Here is an 11,236-nt window from a genome sequence, read left to right as displayed (position 1 = left end):
GTGTCTGACCGTGATTTGGGGTTTTTGGGTGTGTCTGACTGTGGTTTTGGGTTTTTGGGGGTGTCTGACTGTGGTTTTGGGGTTGTCTGACTGTGATTTTGGGTTTTTGGTTGGTTTTGTCACGATTTGGGATTTTTGGGTGTGCCTGACTGTGATTTGGGGGTTTTTGGGTGGTTTTGTCAGGATTTGGGGTTTTTGGGGGTGCCTGACTGTGATTTTGGGGGTTTTGGGTGTGTCTGACTGGGATTTTGGGGTTTTTGGGTGGTTTTGTCAGGATTTGGGGTTTTTGGGTGTGTGTGACCATGGTTTTGGGTTTTTGGGGGTGCCTGACCGTGGTTTTGGGTTTTTGGGGGTGTCTGACCGTTGTTTTGGGTTTTTGGGGGTGTCTGACCGTGGTTTTGGGTTTTTGGGGGTGTCTGACCGTGGTTTTGGGGTCCCCAGGCGTGGAGCTGGGCAAGCCCACCCATTTCACGGTGAGCACCAAGGGCGGCGGCCGGGCAGCCCTGGACGTGCAGGTGACGGGGCCGGGCAAGGGCGAGGCCGTGAGGGACCTGCAGGTGACCGACAACCATGACGGCACCCACACGGTGACCTACACCCCTGTGCAGCAGGTAAAACACCCCAAAAACACCCCAAAAACACACCCTGAAACCCCAAACCCACCCACACGGTGACCTACACACCTGGGCAGCAGGTAGGGCACCCCAAAACCCCCCAAAACTACACCATCACACCAGGGGTCCCCGGGTTTTGGGGAGGGGCTTTGAGGGGGTTTTGAGGGGTTCTGGGCAGATTTGAGGGGGATTTGGGGCCCTGGGGAGGGACCCAGTGAGTCTGGGGGGGTCCCGGAGCTTGGGGAGGGGTCCCTGAATTTGGGGAGGGGGCTGAAGGGGGTTTGGGGGATTCTGGGGGGTTTGGGGGGGTTTTGGGCACATGGGGAGGGTTTCAGGGGTTCCCTGTCCTCAGTTTTGGGATCCCCTCCCCAGTTCTGTGCCCCCTCCCCACTTTGGGATTCACCCCCAGTTCCAGGCAGATTTTGGGGTTCCCCATCCCTGTCCTGCAGCCCCCTCCCCAATTTGGGACTCCCTCCCCGGGTGAATTTGGGGTTCCAGATTGGGGTTCCCTGTCCCTAACTGGCCACCCCCTCCCCAATTCGGGGTTCCCTCCCCGGGTGAATTTGGGGTTCCAGCTTTGGGCTTCCCTGTCCCTCAGCCCCCTCCCCAATTTGGGACTCCCTCCCCGGGTGAATTCGGGCTTCCCTGACGCGCCGCCCCCTCCCCAATTCGGGGTTCCCTCCCCGGGTGAATTCGGGGTTCCCTGTCCCGCAGCCCCCTCCCCAATTCGGGGTTCCCTCCCCGGGTGAATTCGGGCTTCCCTGACGCGCCGCCCCCTCCCCACTCGGCAGAGCTGGAGGTGGGCAAGGCGCAGGAGTTCACGGTGAAGGCCAAGGGCGCGGGGGGCCAGGGCAAGGTGGGCGCCCGCATCCTGGGCCCGGCGCGCAAGGCGGTGCCGTGCACGGTGGAGCCCGGCGCCGCGGCCGAGAGCAGCGCCGTGCGCTTCGTGCCGCGCGACGAGGGCCCCCACAGCGTGGAGGTCACCTACGACGGCGTGCCCGTGCCCGGCAGCCCCTTCCCCGTCGAGGTGGTGCCGGCCACCGACCCCTCCAAGGTGAGGGGAGGGGGCCTGGGGGGTTTGTGCTGGAGGATTTGGGGTGGAGGTCTTGGGACCCAACTCAACTCAACCCGGTCCAAGTCAACTCAATCCAAGTCAACTCAACCCAACTCAACTCAACCCAGTTCAACTCAACCAATCCAACCCAGCTCAACCCAACCAACCCAACCCATCCCAACTCAGCCCAACTAATCCAACTCAACCCAACTAATCCAACTCAACCCAACCAAATTCAATTCAACTCAACACAACCCATCCCAACTCAACCAACTCAACCCAATTCAACTCAACCAATCCAACTCAACCTAACCAACCCAGTCCATCCCAACTCAACCCAACTGATCCAACTCAACCCAACCCAATTCAACTCAACTCAACCCAATCCAACCCAGCTCAACTTATTTCAACTCAACCAACCCAACCCAATTCAACTCAACCCAACTCAATTCAACTCAACCAATCCAACTCAATCCAGCCAACCCAACCCATCCCATCCAAACTCAACCCAACTAATCCAATTCAGCCCAACTCAATTCAACCCAACCCAACCCATTTCAACTCAACCAATCCAACCCAATTCAACTCAACCCAGTTCAACCCAACCCAACTCATCGGAGGTCTTGGGACCCAACTCAACTCAACCCGGTCCAAGTCAACTCAACCCAACTCAACCCAGCTCAACTCAACCCAATTCAACTCAACCAATCCAACTCAACCCAACCAACCCAGTCCATCTCAACTCAACCCAACCCAATTCAACTCAACCAATCCAACTCAACCTAACCAACCCAGTCCATCCCAACTCAACCCAACTGATCCAACTCAACCCAACCCAATTCAACTCAACTCAACCCAACCAATCCAACCCAACTCAACTCATTTCAACTCAACCAACCCAACCCAATTCAACTCAACCCAACTCAATTCAACTCAACCAATCCAACTCAACCTAACCAACCCAGTCCATCCCAACTCAACCCAACTGATCCAACTCAACCCAACCCAATTCAACTCAACTCAACCCAATCCAACCCAGCTCAACTTATTTCAACTCAACCAACCCAACCCAATTCAACTCAACCCAACTCAATTCAACTCAACCAATCCAACTCAATCCAGCCAACCCAACCCATCCCATCCAAACTCAACCCAACTAATCCAATTCAGCCCAACTCAATTCAACTCAACTCAACCAATCCAACCCAACCCAACTAATTTCAACTCAACCAATCCAACCCAATTCAACTCAACCCAGTTCAACCCAACCCAACTCATCCCAACTCAACCCAACTAATCCAACTCAGCCCATCCCAACTAATCCAACCCAACCCTTCCATCTCCCCAGGTCCGTGCCTTCGGCCCCGGTCTCCAGGGGGGCCTGGCAGGGGTTCCGGCCCCGTTCACCATCGACACCAAAGGCGCCGGCACGGGCGGTTTGGGGCTGACCGTGGAGGGGCCCTGCGAGGCCAAAATCGAGTGCCAGGACAACGGCGACGGCACCTGCTCGGTGTCCTACCTGCCCACGGAGCCCGGCGACTACAACATCAACATCCTCTTCGCCGGCGCCCACATCCCGGGCTCGCCCTTCCGCGCGCCGATCCGGCCGAAGTTCGACCCTTCCAAGGTCACCTGCGAAGGGCCGGGGCTGGAGAAGGCCACGGCCGGCCAGCCAGCGCGCTTCCGCGTGGACTGCAGCCGGGCGGGGACGGCCGAGCTGACCATCGGCATCGCCTCGGAAGCCGGGGCGCAGGCGGACGTGAGGGTGGAGGAGAACGGCAACGGCATTTACACCATCGCCTACACGCCGCGCAGCGCCGGCGTGCACACCGTCACCGTGGAGTACGGCGGGCAGCCCGTGCCGCACTTCCCCAGCACCGTGCGCGTGGAGCCAGCGCCGGCGGCTGTGGATACGTCCGGCATCAAGGTGTACGGGCCTGGCGTGGAAGGGAAAGGTGAGTTTGGGGTGGGGTGGAAGGGTTGGGTTGGGTTTGGTTGGGATGGGTTGAGTTGAGCTGGGTTTGGATTTGGGATGAGTTGGGTTAGTTTGGGTTGAGTTGGAAGAGGATGGGATGGGTTGGTTTGAGTTGGATTGGCTGGGATGAATTCAGTTGAGTTTGGTTGAGTTGGGTTGGGTTGAGTTGAGTTGGGTTGGGATGAGTTGGGTTGGATTGGGTTGAGTTGGAAGAGGATGGGATGGGTTGAGTTGGGTTGGCTGGGATAAATTGAGTTGGGTTGAGTTGAACTGGGTTCGGTTGAGTTTGGTGGGGTTGGGATGATTTGGGTGGAGTTGAGTTGAGTTGGGTTGGGTTGAGTTGAATTTGGATGGATTGAGTTGAGTTGGGATGGGTTGAGTTGAGTTGGGTTTCTTGGCATGAATTGAGTTGGGTTGACTTGAGTTGGGTTCAGTTGAGTTTGGTTGGGTTGGGATGAGTTGGGTTGGGTTCATTTGGGTTGGAAGAAGACCCCATTGACCCCAGCCCCGTTTCCCCATCCCAGCCGTGTTCCGCGAGGCCGTGACGGAGTTCGAGGTGGACGCCCGGGCCGTGTCCAAGGCCGGCGGTCCCCATGTCAAGGCCCTCGTGTCCAACCCCTCCGGAAACGTCACCGAGACCTTCGTGGAGGACCGGGGTGACGGCACCTACCACGTGGAGTACACGCCCTACGAGGAGGGTGAGCGCACCCGGCATTCCGGAGGGATTTTGAGAGATTTTGGGAATATTTTGAAGGATTTGGGGGGGATTTTGTGGGGATTTAGGGTGATTTTGGGCTGATTTTGGAGACTTGGGGGGATTCTGAGGGTTTTGGGATATTCTGAGGGATTTTAAGGTTTTTTGGGGGGTTATGAGGGTTTTGGGGGAATTTCCAGAGGATTTGGAAGGATTTTTATGGATTTGGGAGAATTTTGTAGCTTTTTGGGGGGGGGGTTGGAGCATTTTGGGGGCTTTGGGGGAATTTTAAGGGATTTTCAGAGACTTGGGGGGACATTTATGGGTTTGTGGACTTTTGAGGGATTTTGCAGGAATTTTGGGCAACTTGAGGGATTTTGGGGGGTTTTTGGTGTGGTTTGAAGGGTTCTAAGGGATTTTTGGTGGGCTTTGGGTGGGGTTGGTGGGATTTGGGGTGACCCGCTGCCCCCCAGGCCTGCACAAGGTGGACGTGACCTACGGGGGGGCCCCGGTGCCGCTGAGCCCGTTCCGTGTCCCCGTCACCGAGGGCTGTGACCCCACCCGGGTGCGGGTGCACGGCCCCGGCATCCAGAGCGGCACCACCAACCAGCCCAACAAGTTCACCGTGGAGACCCGGTGAGAGCCCGGCTCCCAGCGGGAATGCCCAGAATCCCAGCGGGAATGCCCAAAATCCCAACGGGAATGCCCAAAATCCCAGCGGGAATGCCCAAAATCCTAACGGGAATGCCCAAAATCCCAGCGGGAATGCCCAAAATCCCAATGGGAATTCCCAAAATCCTGATGGGAATGCCCAAAATCCCAACAGAAATCCCCAAAATCCTAACTGGAATCTCCAAATTCCCACTGGGAATCCCTAGAATCCCAATAGGAAACCCCAAAATCCTGATGGGAATCACCAAAATCCTGACTGGAATCACCAAAATCCTGACTGGAATCCCCAAAATCCTGACTGGAATCCCCAAAATCCAATGGGAATTCCCAAAATCCTGATGGGAATGCCCAAAATCCCAACAGAAATCCCCAAAATCCTAACTGGAATCTCCAAATTCCCACTGGGAATCCCTAGAATCCCAATAGGAAACCCCAAAATCCTGATGGGAATCACCAAAATCCTGACTGGAATCCCCAAAATCCCAATGGGAAACCCCCAAATCCTGACAGGAATGCTCAAAATCCCAATGGGAATCACCAAAATCCTGCTGGGAATGCCCAAAATCCCAATGGGAATCCCCAAAATCCCAATGGGAATCCCCAGAATCCCAATGGGAATTCCCAAAATCCGGATGGGAATCCCCAAAATCCTTATGGGAATTCCCAGAATCCTAATGGGAATTCCCCAAAATCCCACTGGGGAATCTCCAGAATCCCAATGGGAATTCCCAAAGTCCTGCTGGGAGACCCCCAAATCCTGCTGGGAATTCCCCAAATCAGAATCTCCATCTCCTGCTCCACCTAAACCCCCGTTATTCCCCAAACCTGGCCGCCATGACCCCAAATCCCATTTTCCTCCCTCCAACAACCCCAAATCCCATTTCCCCCCCATCCCATGACCCCAAATCCCATTTCCCCCCTCCCATGGCCCCAAATCTCCCCATCACAGATTTATTTGGAATTTTGTTGGATTGTTTTATGGAATGAATTCTTTATGGGAGATTTTTTGGGGAGGGATTTGGAGGGAATTTCTTTTGGGAATTGTTCAGGAAATTTTTTGGGTGTTTTTCAGGCGATTTTCAAATATTTTAATTTTGGGAGGTTTTAGGGGGATTTTGTGAGGGGTTATGGGAGATTTTGTGGGATTTCCCCTGGTGACCCCTAAATTCCATTTTTCCCCCTGGTAACCCCAAACCCATCCCACATCCCCTAAATCCCATTTTCCCCCCAAACCCCACCCCACACCCCCTAAATCCCTGTTTTTTTCTCCTGGTGACCCCTAAATCCCATTTTTTCCCCCCAGGGAGCCCGTTCCAGGTGCCGGTGTCGGACGTGGTGGACGCGTCCCGAGTGTCCTGCGGGGGTCCCGGCCTGACCCCCGGCCACGTCCGGGCCAACGTCCCCCAGACCTTCACCGTGGACACCTCCAAGGCCGGCGTGGCCCCGCTGGACATCAAAGTCCAGGGCCCCAAAGGTCAGAGGGGGATATTTGGGGGGTATTGGAGGGGGTTTTGTGGGATTTTATGGGATTTTAGAGGGGGATTTGTGGGATTTTATGGGATATTGGGGCACTCTGTGGGAATTTGGGGCTGCCCTGTGTGCTTTTGGGGCTGCCCTGTGTGCTTTTGGGGCTGCCCTATAGGATTTTGGGGCTGCCCTATAGGATTTTGGGGCTGTCCTATAGGATTTTTGGACTGCCCTATGGGTTTTTGGGGCTGCCCTGTGTGCTTTTGGGGCTGCCCTGTGTGGTTTTGGGGCTGCCCTGTGTGGTTTTGGGATGCCCTGTAGACTTTTGGGGCACCCTGTGGGATTTTGGGACACCCTGTGTGCTTTTGGGGCACCCTCTGGGCTTTTGGGGCACCCTGTGATATTTGGGGCCACCCCATCCCCCTTTATAATAATTCCTGCCCTACCCTGCAGTGACTTTCACATTACTCTACAATCTTTTCAACCCATCCCACAACACCCCAACCTCCCTGAACCCACATAAACCCCCCAAAACCCCATAAAAACCCCAAAAAAACCCCATAAAAAACCCCAAAAACCCCATTTCAGGCGTGCTGGAGCCCGTGGACGTGGCCGACAACGGCGACGGCACGCAGCGCGTGTCCTACGTGCCGGCACCCTCTGGGCTTTTGGGGCACCCTGTGATATTTGGGGCCACCCCATCCCCCTTTATAATAATTCCTGCCCTACCCTGCAGTGACTTTCACATTACTGTACAATCCTTTCAACCCATCCCACAACACCCCAACCTCCCTGAACCCCCATAAACCCCCCCAAACCCCATAAAAACCCCCAAAAACCCCATAAAAACCCCAAAAAAACCCCATAAAAAACCCCAAAAACCCCATTTCAGGCGTGCTGGAGCCCGTGGACGTGGCCGACAACGGCGACGGCACGCAGCGCGTGTCCTACGTGCCGTCCCGCGAGGGACCCTACAGCATCTCCGTGCGCTACGGCGACCAGGAAGTGCCGCGCAGGTGCGCCCGGGGGGACATTTCGGGCGGCTCCCCGCGAGTTCTGGGCTGTCCTGACCCTAAAATTCCTCCCCAAAGCCCCTTCAAGGTGAAGGCGCTGCCCACGCACGACGCCAGCAAGGTGCGGGCGAGCGGCCCCGGGCTCAACACCACGGGAGTGCCGGCCAGCCTGCCCGTGGAGTTCACCATCGACGCCAAGGACGCCGGCGAGGGGCTGCTGGCCGTGCAGATCACGGTGCCCGCGGGCTTTGGGGGTCTTCAGGGGGTTCGGGGGTGGATTTTGGGGGGTTTTTGGGGGGTTTGGGGGAGGTGGGGAGTGTTGGAGGGGGGTGGTTTGGGGATTTGTCTTGGTGGTGGAGATGAGAGTTTTTGTGCTCTGGTGGCCTCAAAGCCACCTCACAGTTCCTAATTTCCACGTTTTCCCCCCGAAACCCCGTTCTACATTCCCTAATTCCCACTTTTCTACCCCCAAACCCACACCACATCCCCTAAATCCAAGTTTTTTCCCCTCAGGATGCTGAGGGGAATCCCAAGAGAACATGACCCAACCTGGGAGCTCTGGGATCCTTTTTCCCAGCCCTAAAATCCAATCCCATACCCCAAAAACTGCCCAAATTCTCATTTTCCACCTCCCAACCACCAGAATTCCCATTCTCACCTCACCAATGGCCAAAATTCCCATTTTTTCCCCTCAGGAAAAGCTTTTTCCCCTCAGGATTCTGAAGGGAGTCCCAAGGGAGCATGACCCAGCTGAGAGCTCTGGGTTCCTTTTTCCCAGTTCCTTTTTCACACCCCAAAACTGCCCAAATTCCCATTCTCACTTCACTAATGGCCGAAATTCCCACTTTTTCCCCTCAGGAAAAGCTTTTCCCCCTCAGGATTCTGAGGGGAATCCCAGGAGAACATGTCCTCAACCCAGGAGCTCTGGGTTTCTTTTTCCCAGTTCCTTTTTCACACCCCCAAACTGCCCAAATTCCCATTCTCACCTCACTAATGGCCGAAATTCCCACTTTTTCCCTCAGGATCCGGAGGGGAAGCCCAAGAAGGCCTCGATCCGGGACAATCAGGACGGCACCTACACCGTGTCCTATGTGCCGGACATGACCGGCCGCTACACCATCCTCATCAAATACGGGGGGGACGAGATCCCCTATTCCCCCTACCGCATCCGGGCCGTGCCCACCGGCGACGCCAGCAAGTGCACGGTCACTGGTGAGCCCCGAAACGGGGGAAAACCCCCCAAAATTGGGAGGAAACACCTCAAAAATGGGAAAAAACACCCCAAAAACTACAGGGGAACCCCCCCCCCCCAAAATGGGGGATGCCACCTCAGGAATGGGAGAAACCACCGCGAAAACCCCCTCAGGAATGGGGGGGGCACAACCCTGCTGGGAAAGGGGCACTAACCCGAGTTAAATGATGGGGAACCCCCCAAAATTGATGGTAGAGCCCCAAACTCACTTAATGGCGTGGACTCTCCAAAATTAATGATGAGACATCTCCATGATCTCAATTAATGAAGGGACTCCCCAAAATTAATGATGGGGGACCCTCAAAAATTAATGATGGGACACCCCCATGATCCTAATTAATGAGAGACCCTCCCCAGTTTAATGATGTAGGACCCCCCCAAATTAAAGATGAGGGACCCCCACACTCAATTAACGATGGGAACCCCCAAAATTAATGATGGGACACCCCCATGATCCTAATTAATGAGAGACCCTCCCCAGTTTAATGATGTAGGACCCCCCCAAATTAAAGATGAGGGACCCCCACACTCAATTAACGATGGGAACCCCCAAAATTAATGATGGAGGACCCCCAAAATTAATGACGGGATCCCGTTTTGGGGCCACCAAAGGGGTCCCATCATGGTGACCCCAAATGAGTCTCGTTTTGGGGTTCCTGTCCCCCTTTTGGGGTTTCCAGTGGGTTCCTGTTCCAGATGTCCCCAAATGGGTCCCAGTTTGGGATCCTGGTCTCATTTTGGGATTTCTGGCCCCATTTTGGGGTTCCTGGCCCCATTTTGGGATTCCTGGCTCCATTTTGGGGTTTTTTGCCCTGTTTTGGAGTTCCTGGTCCAGTTTTGGAGTTCCTGTTCCGGATGTCCCCAAATGGGTCTCATTTTGGGTTTCTGGTCCCATTTTGGGATTTCTGGCCCTATTTTGGGGTCCCTGGCCCCGTTTTGGGGTTCCTGGCTCAGTTTTGGGATTCCTGGTCCCATTTTGGTGTTCCTGTCCCCATTTTGGAGTTCCTGGTCCAATTTTAAGTTTCCTGGTCCCATTTTGGTGTTCCTGGCCCCATTTTGAGGCTCCTGTCCCTATTTTGGGATTCCTGGCCCCATTTTGGGTTCCTGGTCCTGTTTTGGGGTTCCTGTTCCAGACGTCCCCAAATGAGTCCCAGTTTGAGATTCCTGGCCCCATTTTAGTGGTTTTGGCCCCATTTTGGGGTTTTTTTTGCCCTATTTTGGGGTTTTTTGCCCCATTTCGGGGTTTTTCGCCCCATTTTGGGGTTCCTGACCCCATTTTTGGGGTCTTTTGCCCCATTTTTGGGTTTTTTTGCCCCATTTTGGGGGTTTTTGCCCCATTTCGGGGTTTTTCGCCCCATTTTGGGGTTCCTGACCCCATTTTTGGGGTCTTTTGCCCCATTTTTGGGTTTTTTTGCCCCATTTTGGGTTTTTTTGCCCCATTTCGGGGTTCCTGACCCCCGGCTCCCGCAGGACCCGGCCTGGGCCCCACGATCCAGCTGGGCGAGCGGACGCTGGTCACGGTGGCCCCACAGGGTCCCGTTTTGGGGTTCCTGACCCCATTTTTGGGGTCTTTTGCCCCATTTTGGGTTTTTTTGCCCCATTTTGGGGTTCTTTGCCCCATTTTGGGTTTTTTTGCCCCATTTCGGGGTTCCTGACCCCCGGCTCCCTCAGGACCAGGGCTGGGCCCCACGATCCAGCTGGGCGAGCGGACGCTGATCACGGTGGCCCAGATGGGTCCTGGTTTGGGGTTCCTGACCCCATTTTGGGGTTCTTTGCCCCATTTCGGGGTTCCTGACCCCCGGCTCCCGCAGGACCCGGCCTGGGCCCCACGATCCAGCTGGGCGAGCAGACACTGATCACGGTGGCCCAGATGGGCCCCGTTTTGGGTTTCTTGGTCCCATTTTGGGGTTCCTGACCCCATTTTTGGGGTTTTTTGCCCCATTTTTGGGGTTTTTTGCCCCATTTCGGGGTTCCTGACCCCCGGCTCCCGCAGGACCCGGCCTGGGCCCCACGATCCAGCTGGGCGAGCAGACGCTGATCACGGTGGCCCCACAGGGTCCCGTTTTGGGGTTCCTGACCCCATTTTTGGGGTCTTTTGCCCCATTTTGGGTTTTTTTTCCCCATTTTGGGGTTCTTTGCCCCATTTTGGGTTTTTTTGCCCCATTTCGGGGTTCCTGACCCCCGGCTCCCGCAGGACCCGGCCTGGGCCCCACGATCCAGCTGGGCGAGCAGACGCTGATCACGGTGGACGCCAAGGCGGCCGGCAAGGGCAAGGTGACGTGCTCGGTGTGCACGCCCGACGGCTCCGAGGTGGACGTGGACGTGGTGGAGAACCCCGACGGCACCTTCGACATCTTCTACACCGCGCCCCAGCCCGGCAAATACGTCATCTGCGTCAGGTTCGGGGGGGAGCACATCCCCAACAGCCCCTTCCAGGTCATGGTGAGTGAGAAACGGGGGGAAACGGGGGAAAAATGGGGGAAAATGGGAAAAAA

General features: G+C 55.7%; 1 protein-coding gene across 1 annotated transcript in view; it reads left to right on the top strand.

Annotated features, from left to right (window-relative positions):
- Positions 1–302: 302 nt before the first annotated feature.
- The window catches only part of LOC120509322 (filamin-A-like), a gene marked incomplete at its 3' end in the record, with an annotated part of 21,741 nt that continues 10,807 nt past the window's right edge, over positions 303–11,236 (top strand). Inside the window, 11 exon segments of the mRNA XM_039723807.1 lie at positions 303–641; positions 1,408–1,668; positions 3,017–3,623; positions 4,168–4,341; positions 4,811–4,973; positions 6,082–6,110; positions 6,313–6,483; positions 7,369–7,492; positions 7,568–7,724; positions 8,512–8,701; positions 10,936–11,183. Coding sequence (XP_039579741.1) covers positions 303–641; positions 1,408–1,668; positions 3,017–3,623; positions 4,168–4,341; positions 4,811–4,973; positions 6,082–6,110; positions 6,313–6,483; positions 7,369–7,492; positions 7,568–7,724; positions 8,512–8,701; positions 10,936–11,183 — 2,463 coding nt within the window.

This window comes from Passer montanus, unplaced genomic scaffold (genome assembly GCF_014805655.1).
Source record: "Passer montanus isolate IOZ18808 unplaced genomic scaffold, ASM1480565v1 scaffold502, whole genome shotgun sequence".
NCBI classification, from domain to species: Eukaryota; Metazoa; Chordata; class Aves; order Passeriformes; family Passeridae; genus Passer; species Passer montanus.
This window is presented reverse-complemented; position numbering and strand designations above follow the sequence as displayed.